General features: G+C 36.7%; 1 protein-coding gene and 1 long non-coding RNA gene across 2 annotated transcripts in view; one reads left to right on the top strand and one right to left on the bottom strand.

The window, feature by feature from the left end:
• Nucleotides 1–22457, bottom strand: part of RSBN1 (round spermatid basic protein 1) — a 39788-nt gene that overhangs the window by 1761 nt on the left and 15570 nt on the right. The window contains exons 3-6 of the mRNA XM_043876806.1: nt 9701–9838; nt 9006–9148; nt 1315–1482; nt 14–122 (exon numbers count right to left, since the gene is read on the bottom strand). Coding sequence (XP_043732741.1) covers nt 14–122; nt 1315–1482; nt 9006–9148; nt 9701–9838 — 558 coding nt within the window. The remainder of the gene's footprint in view (nt 1–13; nt 123–1314; nt 1483–9005; nt 9149–9700; nt 9839–22457) is intronic.
• Nucleotides 2376–7232, top strand: LOC122677056. The gene is made up of 2 exons (XR_006335703.1): nt 2376–2504; nt 6238–7232. It is a non-coding gene; the product is annotated as an uncharacterized LOC122677056 (long non-coding RNA).

Genomic DNA, 22457 nt, shown 5'->3' with positions numbered 1-22457 from the left:
GCAAAGTTCTTACCTGGGAAACTGGAGGTTCATGAAGGTCTAATTGAAGTCTCTGTACAACATCAGTAAAATCCTCAGCATGAAAACAAATCACATCTTTGGTTATGCGAGGTTGGTCACTCCTAAGATTGACAAAATCAAGTTTTAGAACCATCATCTCATCATGGAAAATGATGACAATTTCAACCTTCCTGTTCCTGGAACTGCTACACTAGCAAAGAAATAGATGCATAACACCTAAGGACAAAGTATACATTTGTTTCTTTCATCAACTTAAAAAAATAAAACATCAATAAAGTGATTTTTAAATAATTAAAATTAGCTGTTATAAAACTTAAACATCAATGACTAAATCATCTAACCACTTTGCCCCACCATCTCCATGCCACTGGACGTCATCATCTTGACAGAAAGAAATGGACAGAATACATCTCAAACACAAATACCACACATTCCAGTTTTTAAAGTATAGAGTAGGAAAAAAAAATAATCTTTAACTTAAAATATTACTGTCAACCTATGACTGAACTCTAATTCTAAAGATCAAACCAAACTCTACAATATTGAAGACCCTAAAGGCATAAATATTAAAAACAAAGTAAAATACAGCTTTTAAATATGTTCTGAGCCTTGTTAAAACCAGGCCCTAACTGAGTGTAAAAGGGGGCAACCTCTAAGAAAGCTAGTATAGCTGTTGCTCCCAAAATTAAAAATAGAATTACTATATGATCTAGCAATTTCATTTCTGGGTATATACCCAAAAGAATGAAAGCATGGCTGTGAAAAGATGTTTGTTCATAGCAGCCAAAAGGTGGATGCGACTCAAGTGTCCACTGACAGACAAATGGACAAACAAAACACAGTATATACATATAATGAAGTACTTTTCAGCCTTTAAAAGGAAGGAAATTATGACACACGGTACCATATGGATGAACCTTGAGGATACAATGCTAACTGAAATAAGTCAAATCACAAAAAGACAGCAACTGTTTGATTCCATTTATATGATATATTTAAAGTGGTCAAATTCATAGAGTGATGTTCACCAGGAACTGGGGGAGAGGAGAAAGGGGAGTTATTGAATAAAAGGTATAGAGTTACAGTTCTGCAAGATGAAAAAGTTCTAGAGATTTGTTTTACAGCAATGTGAATATACTTAACATTACTACACTTAAAAATTGTTAAGATTTTCATTTTAATTTTGTTATGTATATTTTACCACAATTAAAACTGTTTCCAACTTTTCAAATTGGTTAATGCTGCCTTAAGAAAATGTGGACTCAATCTTGCAACTGAGGCCCATTAACTTACCATTCACCAAACTGTACAGCTTTCAAAACCCCAACAGCAGCCGTACTCTGCCAGTCAAACCCCTGACCTACATGATCAGCATGAGCTCTTGTCCTGTCTTCAAAGAGGACTTCCCGGGGTTCACTGGTCCGAGGTAGGTACTGGAGATTTTTAATTTCATTCATTGATCTGTAGTCAATTTGGTTTCAAAATAATGAGGAGGAAGAAAGCAGCAACATAAAAAATTAACAGCAGTAAGACAAAAAGTCTACTAAAATACCAAATCTTAAATGAGGGCTGAGAAGGTTCAGCGATTTCCATCATCGGCATCTGACATGCCATAGTGTAATGCTGAATGGGGTGACCTCCTTTTCTCAGTCATGATGTCATAATAAGACAGCTGTTCCCCTGATCTGGCACAAATGTGGTGTTTGAATATACAAACACTATAGATAAATAGACAAATATATATAGCTCTCTAGCATGTACATACTGCTCTATTTAAAATGGATAGTCAACGAGGACCTACTATATAGCAGGGAACTCTGCTCGATGTTATGGGGCAAGCTGGATGAAAGAGGAGTTTAGGGGAGAATGGATACATGTATATGTAGGGCTGAGTCACTTTGCTGTCCACCTGAAACTATCACAACAATTTTAATTGGCTGTACTCTAATATGAAATAAGAAATTACCAAAAGATGAGTTGCCTAGTAACAGAAAATTTGATTCAGAATTCAAGGCTGTATGTTTCTTATACCTGGAGTCATTTTTAAGTCTCAAAGCATTCTACTAGACTTAACTGAAGATGGCAACCTGAGCATCTACATCTCCTTCCACATGAAAATGGAAGTAAAAGACTTCAAGTTAATGCACTAAGGGTGGGGAATAGAAGTGGACGAATGGATGGGATTATAGATGAAACAGAACTGGCTATGAATTGGTAACTGTTGCTATTGAATACATGGGAGTTTATTACATTATCTTCTGCTTTTTGTGTGCTCAAAACCTTCTAAATATAATCATTTAAAGGTGACAGTAAAGGAATGAATGTTTAGCAACAAAAGAAAATGAATCAGTAAATGAACACCATCAACACATTTCTGGAAGATGAAAGATGATTAAAGTGATTAAAGGTGTTTCTGGACTAACGAAAGTGAGTCCAGAAAGCCACAGGCCTGGACTCAACCAGAAGGGCACGGCAGCTCAAAGGTTAGTAAAATGAGGATAATGGACAGAAAGGAAGTACAGCTGAAAAAAAGAGCAAGTAAAGTGAAATTATGCAAATAAACCTGTCACCTGCCACTCCAGTGGCAGAAATATGGTCAGGTATTTAAACTCATACAGAGGGTGACCCACCAGCATATCTCTCACCTTAATTTCTTTGAAAGAACTCTAGTTTTTATTAGGTCTCTGTCCCTACCCTCATTCACAAGCTCCAGAGATGGATCCTGATGAGTTCTGGCAAACTATGTTAAGTTCATTCCCCTTGCCAGTGAACGATATAGGAATAAGCACAAACCGATTCTGGCTAGCAATCAATATGAGAGGAAATCTGCTAAGACTTCTGGGAAGCTCCCTGGCTCCTAAGAAAGTCGTAAAAGAAAACACTCTTTTCTTTCTTTAGCTCTAACCAGATCCAGACGTTTACCTAGAACTGCTATCGCCATCCAGCAGCAACCATAGAGGAAGCCACTGTAAACAGAGGGCCTAGGTAGGGAAACGACAGAGGAGAGTAAACGAAAAGACCTTGTTTCTCGCTGACAACACTGAACCACTGACTATAAGCTGCCTAGAGTCAACCTCTCTGAACTTCCTGAAACACAAGACAAATTTTATTTTATGAACCAGTTTGAATCAATTTTGTTGCCTGTAACCAAAACCATTCTGATAAACTTTCAGCCAAAAAATCCTGCATGTTCTTCTCTAAACACATCGAACTTACTATATAAACTCACACAATCTTCTGGCATTTGGACATATCCTTTAATGTCCACTTCTATGTCTGTTAACTCTAAAGTGAAACCTACCTATTGACAAGCCTTACTGAAATACAAAAAGAATGCCCAGTAAGCCCAATGCTTTATTTCTAAATAGAAACAAGTCAACTAAGAATCACTAGAGACGTGAAGACAGTCTATAGCAGCCTGAAAAAACACCAAAATAAACAACACTGAAATTTAAGAATTTTGTCAGAAAACAAATGTCAAGTAAATGCCCCAAAATCGAAAGCAGAAAGATAATAAGAAATATGAGGATAATCAAACTGGGAGATCTATTATTCAACAAACAGCAGTTTCCAAAACCAATGGTTTTGGTTACAAGCAACAACAGAAACAAATAATAGAGAAATGAAGAGATTACTGAAGCAACTAAACAAGAAAAATTTCCAGAAATGAAAGAAGACATGAATTTTTAACTTTAAGGAACCCACCAAACAACAAAAAGGATTAAAACAGAAGAATAGGAATTAAAAACCCCAGCACAGATGTGTCATTGTGAAACTAAGCTCCCAGAGAGGAAAAGAAAATAGGTTACTTACAAAAGAACAATGACACTGGCATTAAGATTTCTCATAAACAATATTAGATACCAGAAGACATTGGGGCAATGTTAAAAAATCCTAAGGAAAATACACCTTGTAGACTCCAGCTAAACTACAGATCATATTTAACAATAGAAAAAGAAATTTTCAGACATTATGATCACTCAATACCTTCCTTTTCTTAGACTATGATGAGTATGTGATCAAGCAGAAAAATAAACCCAGAAAGAAGACAACCGTAAGTTAAGGTAGAAAAGCATTAAATGGGAACTACTAGGTAGATAACTGTGAAATAAGCTTTTCACACTGAGGTAAAAAAACACAGAGCTCCAAAACATTTCCAGGTAAAAAGGGATGTGTTAGACCACATAGTATGGTTGAAATTCTGGATTCTTGAGCGTATGATAAAAGCAAAGAATGCAACGTAACTAATAATATTCTCCCTCAAAGAAGCTATTAAAAAAAAAAAAAGCCAAAAAGAAGCACTAGCCAAAGCCATGCATAAAGTCAGTGTGATTTTAGAAAAAAGTCTTTGTGACCCCCTTGGACTATAGCCCCACCAGGCTCTGCTGTTCATGGAATTCTCCAGGCAAGAATACTGGAGTGGGCTGTCATTCCCTTCTCCAGGAGATCTTCCCAATCCAGGGATTACAGGTCTCCTGCTTTGCAAGCAGATTCTTTACCGTCTGAGCTACCAGGGAAGCCCAATCTTAAACAATAGAAAGAACAGAAGATATTAGAAATATGGTCAAGAAAAGTGTATAGAATCCCCTCAAAAAAGGCAGTCAGAAACAATAAGAAAAACAGAACAATTCAAAAATAACCAGCAAGATCCAAATATGAACCAAACTAAAATGTGGCATGATTTTCAGTATCTAGGTGAAATATAGAAAAGATCCTTTTGTTTATTATTCCTTTGAGTGACAACAAACCACTCGAACCTTAGAATAAATGAATTTTAGCCTCCAGTAAACTTACTATCCATATTATTTTAAATGCCATTTACTGACTTTCAAATTTTAGAATACTCCTCTTGACAAAGCATATAGAGCCTAATTACAGTTTTAAAACAGAACATGAATTAATCTCAACAATGTATAAGGACAGCTGACAAAAAGTACAAGGGGGAGGAAAAGGCTAGAGTACGACTCATTTAACTATCTGGAAATCCCCAAAGGGAGGAATCCCTACCGAGTATACCATGAAAACAGAAAACATTTTTGCCTCTGGTGAAAAAAAGGTATTTCCATCTGGAGGAAAAGGTGGCCAGGATTTTTTTAAAATTATAAACCCCCTATACTGTTTGATGTTTTAAAACCCTGTGCATATATTTCTTTAACTCTAGAGTTCATAAATTTAAAGATCATCTTCATTTGCAGTGCCCTTGATAACTAAACAGCTTCTACATTGATTTCATCATTTTCAGCAACAGGACATTCTCAATAACACATAAAGATGACATTACTGTTTAAGTTCTGATTTACTCATTCTAATTCAAAGTGCTTTTGATGCCTCTCTTAAGAATATATAATCCCAATAAAAATTAAGTTGGATAGTACCTCAGATTAGTGGAGAAATAATAAACTGTTAAATAAACAATGTGGGTACAACTGTCTAGTTACTTGGAAAGAATGTTAAACAGAATCTCTCCCTCTATACTGAAATCAACACCAGGTTAAATACATAATACTGAAATCACATATGTAACTAGGAGAAAATGTATTTTGTAACACTAAATGAGAGAAGGCCTTTCTAAATTTGCCACTAAGAAAGAAATCTCAGAGGAAAAGATAAATCTGACAATATATGAATAAAACTTTCTGTGAGTAAAGAGAAAAGAAACAACATCCCAATGGAAATAAAAGTAAAGAAAATTAAAAGGGAACCACAGAAGAAGAAATTCAAAACCCTCAAAAAAGGCAAATTAAAATAACATATTTTTGTCTCAGATGAAAAAAGAGAATGTCAGTGGAGGGTACAGGGGAAAGGGTACTATCTTACTATGTGGATGGAAATATAAATTGGTACATTTCTGGAAGTCATTTAGAAATTTGTATATACTTTGAGCCTTTAGCAATTTCTACTAAGAAAATAAACATTCATATACACAAAAAATATCTACCTACCTACCTACATATCAACCAACCAGCCAGTCAACCCACTAGCCAGCCACAATGATGTACCATACACGTTTAGTAACTGGCTTTAGTGGGGGAGATGGCTGATTTGTATTAGGTTGGTGCAAAAGTAATTGTAGTTTTCATTGTTGAAATTTGCCATTTAATATTGAATACATTCTTAAATAAATGTGATTATGTTATACATCATTTTAATGTGCATTTCTTGCTTTATGTTTTGCTAATGACTTATTGTTTGCTGTTTACTTTGTATTTATTTTAGACTATAGAAATAATGTTAGACAAAAAGCACACTTGAGCAGTTTTCTTATTCGAGTTCAAAATGAGTCCTAAAGCAGCGGAGACAACTCGCAACATCAACAACACATGTGGCACAGGAACTACAAGCGAACATAGAGCACAGCGGTGGTTCAAGGGGTTTTTGCAAAGAAGACAAGAGCCTTGAAGATGAGAAGCACTGTGGCCAGCCATTTGAAGGTGACAGCAACAACCAACTGAAAGAATCATCAGAGCTGATCCTCGTATAACTACACAAGAAGTTGCCGAAGAACTCAACCTCGACCGTTCTATGGTTGTCTGGCATTTGAAGCAACTTGGAAAGATGAAAAAGCCCGCTAAGTGAATGCCTCATGAGTTAACTGCAAATCAAAAAAAGCATCCTTTTGAAGTGTCATCTTCTCTTATTCTACACAACAATGAACCATTTCTCGATTGGATTGTGATGTGTGACGAAAAGTGGATTATATACAACAACTGTTGACAACCAGCTCACTCACTGCTGGACCGAGAAGAAGCTTCAAAGCACTTCCCAAAGCCAAACTTGCACCAAAAAAAGGTGATGGTCACTGTTTGGTGGTCTGCTGTCGGTCTGATCCACTACAGCTTTTTGAATCCTAGCAAAATCATTACCTCTGAAAAGTATGCTCAGCAAATCAATGAGATGCATGGAAAACTGCAATGCAAGCAGCTGGCACTGGTCAACAGAAAGGGCCCGATTCTTCTCTACAACAATGCCTGACCACCCATCTCACAACCAACACTTCAAAAATTGAATGAATTAGGCTAACGAAGTTTTGCCTCATCTGCCATATTTACCTGACCTCTTGCCAACCAACTACCACTACTTCAAGCATCCTGACAACTTTTTGCAGGGAAAATGCTTCCACAACCAGCATGAGGCAGAAAATGCTTTCCAAGTGTTTGCTGATCCCCAAGCATGGATTTTTATGCTACAGAAATAAACAAACTTATTTTTCGCTGGTTGTTGTACGTTGTAGTACACTGCTGGTTGTACAGCTGTCGTTGACTGTAATGGTTCCTATTTTGACTAATAAAGAGTGTTTGAGCCTAGTTAAAATCATTTAAAATTCACAGTCCGAAACTGCAATTACTTTTGTACCAACCTAATAGCTGATTTGCTGATTTCTGTGGTATAAATACTTCCAACATGGCCAATTTCAAGCTATTCATGTGATCTCACTCAATGTGGAATTACGAGGCTAATATTGGCCCTATTAGCTGGTATAAACTGGTTCCAGCACACCACTGTCATGTTTACCAAATATCATTTATCAATATACTAAAAAAATTTACACTAATAAAGCATTGGTAAAATGAATCTTGATACAACCATACAGTCAAAACTACATAGTCATTTAGAAATGATGATATGGCTGCATCTTAATAAGACACATTTTAAAGTAATCATCATGTAAAGAAGGAATTCATCTGTGTACAAAGAAAATTTATGACCAAAAATATAGACCAAAATGTGAAAGGTTAACATGCCTAAATGAGTGGGATTATAGATATTTTTTGCCTTTTTACTTTTTTTCTGTTATCTGGTGTTTGTTTTTTAAGTTTATACCAATCAGGAAACCAAACAATTATTTCCTTTGGGGAAAGATTATAGAATAAAAAAATATATACAATACTTAAGAACTTAGAGTATCAAGATTCATCATTATGAGGTACAAAAACTGCTGTGGTTTAGCAATGTGCTGAAGTTTTGGTTTATTGCCATGTTCTATCATGCTACCACCTCACGTTTATAGTTTTTATAAACTATTTTCATAATTATCGCCAAGTACTAAGGTTATCCATACTTAACTCTAGTATTACTTTTCTTTGAGTTTTAAGGTAAGGTCTAAAGCTAATCTGTTAAAACTCATTTTGGGGTACTTGAGTTCCTATTTCCATAATCTAAGCAAATATATGCAATGTTCAGTCTCATTAAATGACACTGGTTCTCATAGTCCTAAAGTAAGTTAATCTACATTTGTTTTAAACAAATTTTGCTTTAAACAAAAAAATATGTTAGGCCAACATGAATTACTATACATCACTGGTTTTACTCAGCAAACACTGATCACTTGCTATGTGCTATGAAGAATTAGACTGCCCTCAAAAAGTTTAAAATTTATAGTAAAAACCAAAAAGTTGTCAACAGATTATTAACGAACAGAATGATGTGTGAGCACAGAGAAGGGAATGACCAATTGTTTAAGGGAACAAAGAAAAGTTTCACAAAGGAAGTGACATCCAAGTTGAGTTTTGAAAATTTATTAAGAGTATATCAGGTAGAAAGGAAGATGATGAAGGGATGCTACTCCAAGTAAAAAGAGCAGGGCAAAAGCACACAGATGTGAAAGACTATGGTTTAGCAACTGAATTCAGTGTGACTGGACCAGACTAAAAGCAGATAGACCGAGAAGAGATACTTTCAGGGCCAGACGATGACAGAACCTTGTCAACCACACAAAGGAGTTTGGACATTTATCTCGCAGGCAATTAGAACCCAGGTTTTAAGAATAGAAGGATTTTTTTTTATTTTTAAAAGGATGCCTCACTCTGGTATCTGTGTAATGAGTGAACTGGACTAAGGAACTGACAACTAAAAGAGATTTACTTAAGACAGCTCTTTAAATAAATCAGAAAAAAATGGTTTTCAAACTGCTAAACTCTCAATCATTTCTATAAGCAACTAACTAAAAAAGGGCTTTTGCTTATCTGAGAAAAACCAGTGTTTACCGTCGTCTTTTGAAGGGTGACTTTGGCATGTCTGCTGTAGGGATCATCTGCTCTCCTGGCCTGACCCACATGATGGGCCCATCATCACTCTGGGACCTACACTGGAGTCGGAGGCTGGAAAGTGTACCCCAGGGCAAAGTCATCTGGAAGTCAGAAGAATAAGTCACGTTAAAGGAAATTTTTTAAATTACTTACAAGTTAACCCCTCACATCCAAAAGAAAGCTTTAGGAAGCTTATTTTGTGTGTGTATAAGAAGAAAAATAATGTTGTATTAGTAATTTATATGTAAAAAAGAATCAGTGAAGTTAAATATTTTACTTAAATAATTTTCTGAACATTTATCTTCAAAATATGGGATAAAACTGAATTTTAATAGATAAGATTAGCTTGTGTATGCATGTGCTCAGTCACTCTGTCATGTCTGACTCTGTGGCCCCAGTGACCGTAGCCTGTCAGTCTGTCCTCTGTTCACAGAATTTTCCTGGCAAAAATACTGAAGCAGGTTGCCGTTTCCTCCTCCAAGGGATCTTCCTGACCCAGGGATCGAACCTGCATTTCTTGTGCCTCTTGCATTGTAGGCAGATTCTTTACCACTGCGACACTTGGGAAGCCCCTACAATTAGCTTAAAATTTTTTAATGCAAAGTATCCATTTAAATAGTGATCAGAACTTTAATAATCTGAAAAACACTCACTTTCAGAAATGGTGATTCTTCTAACATATCAAGGAACTCTGGGAAATAATCACCAACTTCTTCATCTACTGCTCCAACGAGACTTATCTGCCGCATAGGACCTGCTCGGTAGGTGCCACAGCAGTATGTCCTGTTGACCTGAGATGAAACGAAAGGGGGGCGGAAAGGAGTGAAGTATACTATAAGAATCAGGAGAGCGTATTGTTTCCAATGTCCCTATTTCTTTTACATACTAAGAATTCAATGGTCAGTACCTTGGATAAAATCAACAGTTACAGAAAGGCACCCTAGCACACTGACAAATATATTGACATTGAACCACAAATAGAAATTCCAAAATGCAAGTCAGTCCATGGTCCCAGGGAAATCTCAAGGAAATACTGAAAACATTAAGACATACTTAAATTTCTCTGGGAATGATGATTTTTAACTCTTTAAACACTTGTGATCTTTATTAGGAAAAAAAATCAGTAAATAAATAGTTAAACTGACAGGACAGGAAAAAAAACAAAAAAGACTATCAATTTGACAAAAAAGTCAAATTAATCTTCCATATTCATTTTGTAGTCCCTAGGCTGAAAGCTTTCACATCAAGCCAGATACAAGGATGACTATTATCAAAACCAATCTCTCATCACTTCCATATAAGATTCTCCACCCAAGTAGGCTCATTTTTTCTAACCAATTTATGCCAAACTTGTATCTACCTGCAGTGATTTTTCTCTTGAGTCTGCCTTCTTGGAATGTCTTCTTTTCTGTCAACCTAAATCTTAACTGTCAGAGATCAGTTCTAGACTTTTCCTCTGAAGCCTTCCTACGAGTACTCTTATAATAATCTAATGTTACCTGCAAGCACATAGACATTTTGTATCAACTCTCTAGTAAGCTTAAGGCATGTTCTAAGCAGCCCTAAGAAATATGAAGCCCAGAGAATCCTAACCTTCACACAGAATCTACCAACAATACAATACAAGCTGATATTAATTCTAGTCATATCATGTATGTTCTTAATACTCCAACCTCCAATTCAGAATGAATTGTTTCTCAAATGGAGAGACAGATCCTGTACATACAGATGACTTAAACACTAGATTCTAACCAGCATTCCACCTTGGTTCAGTAACTTAGCATTTTCTCCCTTATGTAAGATGCAGATTGACAGCCTAATATATAATTATACTTTTAAAAGGTAGGTCTCTATTGAACAGTCAAAATTTTTTTTAAAGACAATTGTTACTGTTTCAAAAACTGCCTATTTTGCTTAACAGAAAGAATAAAGGACCTTCTAGTATTTCTTACAGTTCTTTACTGTTAGTTTTTTAGCAGTGTTTTCAGAATCATCCCACTGCTTTTTTTTTTTCTATAGACAATTTAATGTCATCCTACACATACATATACAAACACACACACAAAAGGTCTGAGATCTTGTTATCAAGTAGCAGTCATTTCTTAATTCCTTATGAATCTTTCCCCCCAGATCTCCTTAGGTGATCCCAGACCAGAATTACCTTGCATATATTTGTATGAATTACATTCCATTTGTTTGTATGATCATCATGCTATTAAAAGTCAGGGGAGGCAGTCTGGGAAAAAGAATATATTATGTGATATAGAGGTAAGGAAGTTTTTCTAAGCAAGCATTATTCTAACCTTTCTAAGACAAACATCCTAAACAACTAAAGCAGATATAACTTTGGTATTGATATCAGCTCTAGGAACTATATGCTTTCAGGGTTAATAAAAGAATTATCAGTCTCCTCCAAATACCTCCTCCAACTATTCCCAATTATCAGAAATTCCTTCCAACAAAGGCTTTCAAAACTACATGGTGAGTCTCCCAAAGATGAGTCATCATTTAAATCTCACATAACTTAATCTTGAAGAAGTACACAGCCATGTGGTAGTTTTCATCAACTTACGTGGCCTGCTGGCTTTGAGATTAGACAACTCTTAATGCATTAAAAATCTGAAATCATCTTGCTTTAAATTTTACACACAAAGTGAAACTGAATTAACATCTTTATACAGTACTCCATGATTACCTAATTTAAGTACCACTAAATTCAATAGCACTGAACTTGAAGACAACGTAAAAAGGCAAACACCTAGAATAATTAATATGTAACATGAAGTAACATAAAACATCCTCTCCTATTCTGGAAAGATAAGAAAGTAAACCCGAAGAGGAGAAATTGCTGAATTTATGCTTACTGAGTCTAGAAATAATCAGCTATTAAACTCTGGCCCCCAAAAAAGGTGGTGGTAGTAGAGCTGCTTAACAGTATTTACTGTTCATATAAAATAATTTAATAAATGCTAATATTTATAATGTATTTTAAAATTAACAGCACAAGTTAGAAGACTGACAACATTTATGGCCAGAAATTCAACATGTACTGTGACCTAATGTCAAACAAGCAAAATAACTAATTATCGCCCAGTAAACACTCTATCCTTTTTTTTACTTACAAAACTTCTTGGGCATAGAGCTGCTTGGCAGCTAAGTGTGACTACGTTCTGGCCAAAATGTTAGAATACACATGCAATTTCTAGAGCATATATAAGCTTCCTGCTCTCCACTTCCTCTTTTTTTCTTTTGAGGGCCAAGTTCAACCATGCACATGACAAAGTCAAAGGAAATGGAAAAACCAAAGATAGAACGAAAGTAGAATCCAAGATGACATCAGATGGAACAGAGCTGCTTACCTCTGGACTTGTTATTTAAGAGAGAAACTTATTTTGTTCTAGCTACTATATGTGTGACCTCTTTGCTATGGCGGTTTAGCCTGTATCATATGTACACTTTGTACTAAAGGAAGTAATACTTCATACTGCACAGATGACATCTGGAGTATTATCTCCTGCTCTGGGCTAAAAAAAAATGAAGTCTATTACAAAAGCACACTCAAAAGAGAACAACTAAGATGATTCTGTGAAGTCACTCAGTTGTATCCAACTCTCTGTGACCCCATGGACTATAGCCTACCAGGCTACTCAGTCCATGGGATTTTCCAGACAAGAGCACTGGAGTGGGTTGCCATTTCCTTCTCCAAGATGATTAGTGACTTGGAAATCAAAAAACTGGAAGAAGAATGATGAAATTAAAAATATTTCAGAAGTATATGACTTGAAATTATTAAAATAGGGACACAATAATCTTCAAATACTTGGAATCTTCTCACAGAAGAGTAGTCTCACATAACTTTAAATAAAGCACAAGGATTACAGGAAGGCCAGTATCATTCATTTAATCAAAGTTTACCATATATTATACACAGAAACTGTCCTAAATACAGATACAGCAAATCAGACCTTTAACTAGTCCCTGTAAACTTAGTCTAGTAGAAAGAGGCAGACACTAAACAAATATTTAACTATAAAGTGTGACAAGTCTTCAGACACTTACAGGACACTATGAAGGAAAACATGGGATCTTGATCTAGGGAATAAACTGTTCCTCAAAAGTAACAATGAATTAAACTCTGTAGAACAAGTTTAAGAGCTTCCTGGGTAGCTCAGCTGGTAAAGATCTGCCTGCAACACAGGAGACCCCGGTTCAATTCCTGGGTTGGGAAGTTCCCCTGGAGAAGGGATAGCCTACCCACTCTAGTATTCTTGGGCTTCCCTGGTGGCTCAGAGAGTAAAGACCCACCTGCAGTGTGGGAGAGCTGGGTTTGATCCCTGGGTTGGGAAGATCCCCTGGAAGAGGGCATCGCAACCCACTCCAGTATTCTTGCCTGGAGAATCCCCATGAACAGAGGAGCCTGGCAGGCTACAGTCCATAGGGTCTCAAAGAGTCAGACACAGCTGAGCGACTAAGCACACATTACAAGTTTAAAGGAAACAAAATCCTTAAGCATCACTCTTTCCAGGGTCTAAAAGAAAGCTAATGGTGCTAAATAGAAAACAAAAGAGAAAAATAAAGATGAGACTGGAGAAACGAACTGTAGCTGGATTATAGAAATCCTTGAAGATCACATTAAGAATCTGGGAAGTCACTAAAGGATCTAAAGTAGTAAAAGGAAAAGAAAGTTACCAGGTTTGCCTTGTTTTAGGGGGTAGGTGGCTTGGGGTTTGGTTTGGTTTTGTCAAAGGGACAGTGAAAGAGAGGAGACTAATTAGGAGGTTTCTGGAATATTCCAAACAAGAAACAACAGACTAAACTTTCAGCAGTGGAGTTATGTTTTAAAAACTTGAAAAAAAAAAAAACCTTGAAAAATAACCATAAAACTGTGAGGTCCTGGGGAAAGATCAGATATGACAGAGAAGAGAAAGGATTGTCAAGAATATCTTACAGGTTCTGCCCCTGGCAACCAAACAGAGAAACCACTCTGTCTACCAGAGGAGAGGACCAGGTTTGGGTGGGGAGGTGATACCTTCAGTTAGGGACAAGGTGAGCTAAAGAACAACTCTTCTAAAGACTCTCAAGGTCTTAATCCCTAGAACCTGTGACTGTTATCTTACATGGCAAAAGGACTTGGCAGCTGTGAATGAATTAAGACTTTGGAGATGGGGAGACAGTCTGGGTTATCCAGGTGAGCCCTAAATGTAATCATAGGTGTCAAAAGGAGGAAGCAGAGGGGATCTGACAAAGAGAAGGTGATGTGATGATAGATGCTGAGAGTGAACTGATGCACTCTGAAGATGGAGGAAGGGACTTACAAGCCAAGGAAATGCACATGGCCACTAAGCAAAAAAAAAAAAAGGGCAAACAAAAAAACAAGCAAAATTTTAAGAAAAAATTCTTCAGAGTCTTCAGAACTGTAAGAGACTAAATTTATATTGTCTTAATGAAATGGAGCAGGACCTTGTCACTCCCCACCATGTCCTCTGCCTGCCTTTTGCCTGTGGAAAACTTCAGTCAAGAATAAGTTTAATCAGAGAATTGAGAAATGTGAAAACAAAGGAAAATAGTCAAAGGAGACTAAATAATAATAATGTAGTCACTAAGCACAGTCAAGGACTTTTAGCTCTTTCTCAAGGGCTATAGATAATATTCTGAGCCATATCCTGTGAGCTGACTTATAGACACTAAAACCTCAGATGGAAAAGTTAACTACATGATGACCAGACTGAACCAAGAACCTGAGCTGCCACAATTCCAAGAATTGACCACAAAGAAATGAGAATCAGTCCACCCCGAACTGAAGATTAACTGTAACTAAAACCATCATGATGATGCTAGTCAGACCACTGATGACCCATTTGAAGATGACTGTTAGAGATGTGCTGTTTCTGCATGGAGACCTCCCCCCACTCTGTCTATAAATGCTCTCAACTCCCTGTTTGTCAGGGTTCGGGAGTCAGCCTTTGGACAGATGTCTGTACTCTCGCCACCCCCTACACAACCCCAGTTACTGGCACCTGAAATAATGGAAACTTTCCTTTCTACCTGCCCACAATGCAGGAAAACCAGGATCAATCCCTCGGTTGGGAAGATCCCTTGGAGAAGGAAATGGCAATCCACTCCAGTATTCTTGCCTAGAGAATTCCATGGACCGAGGAGCCTGACAGGCTACAGTCCATGGGGTTGCAAAGAGTCGGACATGACTGAGTGACTACACTTTCACTTTTCCTTTCCAGGAACCTGGCCTGCTTACTGGCTTTTGAGCAGTGAGTAGCAGGACACTTCCCCCCTCCCACCCGCCCACACACACTCCTTTCAGTAACACTTAGGCACTATTGTTTTGTGGTATTTGTTAACTTAGTTTTAAAAGAGACCTGACTAGAGAAAATAAGAGTTCAAAGAGCAAGCATCTTAGAAAGCTCCAAATCAAAAAACACAAAGGGGAAAGAAAACTCAACAAAAAACAACGTAAAGGAGTTGTCAAATGGTCAGAGAGGTTTGAAAAAAACCAAGAGAGCACAGTATTACGAAAATCAAAGTAAGAAAATATCTCAAGGAATTTGATCAAAATGCTGCTGAGACTTCTAGGAAGATGAAGATGAAAAATGCTCCCTGGTGACCTTTGCAAGAGATGTTTCAGGGAAATTAACTATGAGACCAGAAACCAAACAGATGTGGAGATATAAGGAAATGGAGACAGCAAATACAGAAAATCTTTCAAGAAGTTTGACTGTGAAAATAAGAATGGTCTGTGGTTAGAGAAGGACACAGGATCAGGGAGAATCAGGATGGAAAGACTAAGCAACCCTCAACAGGGTGTATAAGCTTTCACCAGCAATATGAGAAAATATGAGTTGCCCCACTACCCCATTAAGAGGATATTAAAAAACTTCTGGATTTTCACTAATAAGTTAAAACTGGCATGTTAGTAGTTTTAATTTCATTTTCTTAAGAATGAAGTTGCATACCTTTTCAGATAAGAGGATTAAAGGGCCATTTGTATTTCTTTTTTGTGACGTGTCCATTTGTAATGCTTATTTTTATACTGTGTTGCTAGTATCTCTCTTATCTGTTAGTATTTCTAGAGCTCTTTATAGTTAGAAAGGTTAATCTTCTGTCAGTGATACAAATTTGTCTTTTGACCTTGTTTATGTGATTTTTGGCTTTGTTTTTGTCCTAGTTTAAAAGACCTTCGCCACTCCAAAGTAATGAAAGAGTTCTTCCTTATTTTCTTATATTTCTCTTGATTTTCTACATTTACAGCATTGATCCCATGTGGAATTTATGATGGTATACAGTGATACGAATACTAATATAAACTCTAGATACCCTGATGTCCCAGCACTACCATCTCTCTGCCACCAATGACTTCAGATGATATCATTTTTATCTATCACATGTGTATACGTATTTGGGTCTATTTCTGGACTTTTCTGTTTCACTGAACAATGTTCATAAACTAGTATATACTTATTTAATACTTAAATCTTTAAAATATATTGGTATCTGATAAGGCATTCCTCCATCACTGCTTTTCTTTTTCAAAGTTCTTATCTATTTTTTCACATAAATTTCCAAAGTCAAGTGATTGTCCCAGAAAAAAACAATTACTGGGGTTCTTATTGGGATTATGTTTGGTTAACAATTTAGGGGAATCATCATTTTGATGTTGATTCTTCTCAATCCAAGAATGTGGTATATCTTTCCATTTATGTCTTCTTTTGTGTGATGCTTTAATACTAATGCAAAGAGTAGTGAAAAGGTAAAGAAGGCTGCTAGTTAAGGTACACTGAGCATATGATTTATTTTTATTCCTTATTAAAACCCCACTCAATTGAGAGTAAAACAGAAAGGCTATAAATTGCAGAAGCTCAAACAGAAGTGAAAATGATAGATACAAGCTATTAAAACATATTCTGAAGGTAAAAAATGTATAGGATAATCAGCAAACTGAGAACTTGGAACACTGAGTATAGAAGATACCTCAAAAACAAGTTTGTGCTACAAACTCATGGGAAGGCTAAACATCACAGAAGATGGGAAACAAAGGACAGAACTAAAAAAATGAAGATGGGTTTAAAATCTGTTCACAAGTCAGTCAGACCCCTCCACTTAACTTACCTTCCACCTCCCACATCCAATGCTTTTTCTTATCCTATCTATATTTGTGGAGAAAGTGGACGAGAGGCTATAGAAACAAAACTACCAGGTACAACTGTGGAAGTGTGAAAGAAACCCTGTATACTGAAAAGACAGAATTAAAATTCCATATAGTTTAACAATGAAATCACCTACCTACTTCCATAGTTCAGTTCCAAGAATTCTAGCAGACAGGGGTACAAGCTACTCTACTCCTCTAGCAAAAAATGTGGTAGATTCTTAGCTGTAAAAATTAAAAGCCCCAAAGAAAAGATCTCGAAATGCTAATATCTGGAGTTTTCTGATAATGACATGGCCAGGTTCCTTACCGAGCCATCATCAAATTGTAAGTCCCACCTACAAGTTCACAAGTTTCTAATCAGTTTTATACTGACTCATATTGAAATATAAACAGATCACCAGACGTTTGAAGAAAATATCTAACATAAACAGAAGATTAAGACAAACAAAAAGAAACGTGATGAAACAGAGACAATTTAGAGATAAAAGAAAATTTCAAAACAAGTATAATTAATACCATCAGAGGGATGAAAGATAATACTGCATTCATGAAATAAAAACAGGAAAGCTTTTTTTTTTAAAAGAAGAAAAAAAGCAAAAAACAAGAACAAGCTCTTAAATACAAAATAGTACAGCTGAAATAAACCAACAGGAGAAAAAGAAGATAGCTAAATCTCCCCCAAAAAGTAGAATAAAAAAACAAAGAAAAATAAAAGGATCGATAAGAAAATTGGAGGTTCATTCCAACTCGTAAAAGTTTCAGAAGGACAGGAAAACTGAGGTAAGGAAATTAACAAAGAAGTAACAGAAGAAAATTTACCCAAACAGAAGGATATGCATTCCTACACGGAAAAAATCTAAATGTCATCAGATTGAACAACAACAAAAAGACTCATACTGATGAGACCTGAGAAAAACCATAGGGGTTGGAGGTGGCCTTCAACTACATTAGTGATATTTCATGCCCTTGGGCCAAGTGGTGAGAATACATGTGCTTATTAGTCTTTGTACCTGGTTATATATCATTTATTTCATAAATTAAAATTTTTAAAAAAGCAAAAAGAGACCCATCTCAAGGCACATTATTCTCAGTGTTTTGAAATTTTATAGGAAGGAGGTTTAGGAAGCTTCCAGAGAGAAAGAACAGGACACCCTGACATGGGATTTCTCAGTAGCAACACTCAAAGCTTAAAGATACTGGAGCAACATCTTTATAAATCTGCAGATAAATGATCTCCAACCTAGAATTTCACATCTACCTGATCTACCAATCAAATGTAGTGGTAGAAGAAAGACTTTTCAGACATTTGAGTCACTGAATTAAGGCAACAAAATAGTCACAGACTCCCGGAAGAGGAGAAAAAGGCAAACAGAAATCCCACTACATACGTGTACAGGATATGTGGGATGTATACAAGATATATACACCTCAGGATAAATCTCCAAATATATTCTTAATCCAACACAGTAGTATTACAAAACCACAAACATGCTAAATGCTCAAAAACAAGAAAATAAATAAAGTCATACAGTCACACACACACAAACACAGTGGTTAAAACAAATGAATCAGAATTACATGTATCAATGTAATTCTAAAAAATAATGTTCAAATTTAAAAAAAGCAATGTTGAACCAAAGCAATGTGTAGAATGACACATGCCATTTATGATTTACAGTGTTAAATCACACAAAATTGTTATGTAACATTGTTTATATGTGCATACATGCATAGAAAAACATTAGACGATATACACTGAATTAATAAATCTCATAGAATAAAGACTGACTTCTTGGGAGAATAAAAATATTCCTTTAATTAAAATGAAGGAAACATATAAAGCAGGAATTCACTTAAAATAATGTGTGATTTCCTTTACAGGGCAATGGAAGGGGGAGAAGATGGGATGGGGGTGAGTAAAGATCCTAGGGAAGTGGGTATAGAGTTTGTTTGGAATAATGAAGTAGTTTAGTGTTGTTTAGTTACACTTGCCTGTTCACAAGAATCAAATCAACTGAGTATTTATCTCAGGTCTCTAGACAGAATGAATCAGAAATTCTAGGAGTGGAACATGAGATTCTAAATATGTGTCTGGAACTAGCAAGCCCAGATTATTCTTAGGATCTGGCATGTTTGAGAAACTCTGGCCTGGAAATGGCACTTGAAAGCAAAGAACAAATTGAGTTCTACCACTTCCCAAAGTATGTGATGGGAAGGAAGAAGCAAGTATAATGAGGACTGGAGGGAGGTATGTAGAGAACAAAGAACAGGAAAAAATAAGACTGCTATGAAAGCAAGAGACATAATGCCAAACAAGGAAAACTCAGCCTCTAGTAAAATCAGAAGGTAAAGCAAGTAGGGGAGGATAGTTTGTACATAGGAGGGTAATGCCCATGAGAAAATGGTAGTTAGCTTTGCATGCATTAAATTTTTAAATGCATTTATAATATCTATAAAAGTTGAAACAATTATATTTGAATATTTTGCAATATATATTGCTCTATGTCAATACATGTGTAGTCCTTTAGATCAGAAACTTAACTTTATAAAGTTACCCTGTATTAACTGCTGAGTGTTAAATAAGCTTCAGCTGTGCTCCCCAATAATACACCTTGTAATAAGGACAGCCATAGATCAGTTAAAAATTAGAAGACAGTAGCTTTACTCATAATAGCCAAAACCTGGAAGCAACCAGCAAGTCCTTTAATAAGTGAATGGATAAATAAACTATGGTACATCCAGACAATGAAATATTATTAATATTTAGCCCTAAAAAAAAAGGACAGTACATCATGTGAAATGCCAGGCTGGATGAAGCACAAGCTGGAATCAAAATTGCAGGGGGAAATACCAATAACCTCAGATATGCATATGATACCATCCTTATGGCAGAAAGCAAAGAGGAACTGAAGAGCCTCTTGATGAAACTGAAAGAGGATAGTGAAAAAGCTGACTTACAGCTCAACATTCAAAAGACTAAAATCGTGGCATCTGGTCCCATCACTTCATGGCAAATAGATGGGGAAACAATGGCAACAGTGACAGACTTTACTTGGGCTCCAAAACCACTGCAGATGGTGACTGCAGCCAAGAGGCTTGCTCTTTGCAAGAAAAGCTATGACCAGCCTAGACAGCATATTAAAAAGCAGAGACATTACTTTGTCGACAAAGGTCCGTCTAGTCAAAGCTATAGTTTCCAGTAGTCATGTATGGTTTTAAGAGTTGGGCCATAAAGAAAGCTGAGCGCCGAAGAACTGATGCTTTTGAACTGTGGTGTTGGAGAAGACTCTTGAGAGTCCCTTGGACTACAAGGGGATCAAACCAGTCAATCTAAAAGGAAATCAACCCTGAATATCTACTGGAAGGACTGAGGCTGAAGCTGAAACTCCAATACTTTGGCCACCTGATGGGAAGAACTGACTCACTGGAAAAGACCCTAGTGCTGGGAAAGACTGAAAGCAGGAGAAGGGGACAACAGAGGATGAGATGGTTGGATGGCATCACTGACTCGATGGACATGAGTTTGAGCAAGCTCCAGGAGTTGATGATGGACAGGGAAGCCTGGTGAGCTGCAGTCCATGGGGTAGCAAAGAGTTGGACACGACTAAGCGACTGAACTGATCAAACCATTATGAGCTATCACACTGGCTATCAATGAGCTATCAAGCAGGCTTCCATGGTGGATCAGATGGTAAAGAATGTATCCTCAACGTGGGAGACCTGAGTTCAATCCCTGGGTTGGGAAGATCTCCTGGAGAAGGGCACGGCAACCCACTCCAGTATTCCTGCCTGGAGAATCCCCATGGACAGAGGAGCCTGGTGAGCTACAGTCCATGGGGTTTCAAAGAGTCAGACACAACTGAGCGACTGTGCACACACATCAAGCCATGAAAAGACACAGAGGAAACGTAAATGTGTATTTTACTAAGAGGAAGAAGCCAATCTGAAAAGGCTACATATATTATATGAGTCCAACTATATGACATTCTTTTAAAGTTTAAACTATGGAAACACTAAAAAGATCAGTGGTTGGCAGGGGTTAGAAGGGGAGAAAGGGAAGAATCAGGCACAGCACAGAGGATTTTTTGGGCAGTTTGAAAATACTCTGTATGTTACCCTAATGATGAACATATATCATTATACATTAGTCCAAACCCAGAGATTGTACAATAGGAGTGAAGTGTAAACTATGAACCTTGCGTGATTACAATGTTATCAGTGTAGATTCAGCGATTAAATTTACCACTCTGGCAGGGAGAGCAGGGGGGTGGGGGGGGTGGAGGGGGTGGGATATGCTGATAATGGGAGGAACTAATGCATATGCGGGGGCTGGGAGTATATAGTAAATTTCCGTACCTTCCTCTCAATTTTGCTGTGAACCAAAACTGCTCTAAAAGAATAAAACAAAACAACTTCTTTTTAAAAGAGAAAAACCTAGTAGAACACCAAGCTAGAAATACACAATATGGAAAAACCCCGAGGGGAGGAGCGGTGGGAGGGAGGTAGTGAGGGGTGGTAGGGTAGTAATTACTGCATAGAACTCAGCTTTCAGGAAGAAGCCTTTTCGAGCTGATTGTTTAAAAAAAAAAAAAAAAAAAAAAAAACAGAAAGGAAAAAGCTAGCCAGCAATCTTCCTAACCTTGTGACCTGTGAATAGAAAGGCATTCCCACTTTAAAACATACAGTAAAAAAGCAGCGTGAGTCAAAACAAGTCTATCGTAAGCTGTACTTAGAATGAGAGAAAAAAACAAACCTACCATTTTTATGTTTTATAAAGGCCGTTAACTAAAATATTTATTTCTTCTTTTATGTAACACACTGATTTATAGTTCCTTAAGAGTTTCTCAGTTATTTACCAAGCTACAAAGCACTCTGCTAGTTCTATGCTCTCTCTTTTTTTTTTTTAATATTTACTTATTTATGTGGCTGCGTTGGGTCTTAGTTGTGGCATGCAGGCTCTTTGTTGCTGCTCACAGTCTTCTCTAGTTGCAGTTCTCAGATTCAGTTGCCCCGTGGCAAGTGGGATCCTGGTTCCCAAACCAAGGAGTGCATACTTATTGCAGAACTATCACACTTCAAAGTTGAAAACCATTAAAAAAAAAAAAGTTTCCAAGTAGCTAATAATTATAAGAAATAACATCCAAGCCAAAAAAAAAAAAAAAAGAAATCATAAATTATATATATTCCATAGTTTTTTAAGAAGGAAATACATTTCTAAGTGAACACTAATTTTTCTCCATTAACTGACC

The sequence above is a fragment of the Cervus elaphus genome, chromosome 20 (assembly GCF_910594005.1).
Source record: "Cervus elaphus chromosome 20, mCerEla1.1, whole genome shotgun sequence".
NCBI lineage: Eukaryota > Metazoa > Chordata > Mammalia > Artiodactyla > Cervidae > Cervus > Cervus elaphus.
Note: the sequence above shows the minus strand (reverse complement) of the source record. Positions and strands in the feature narration are given on the sequence as shown.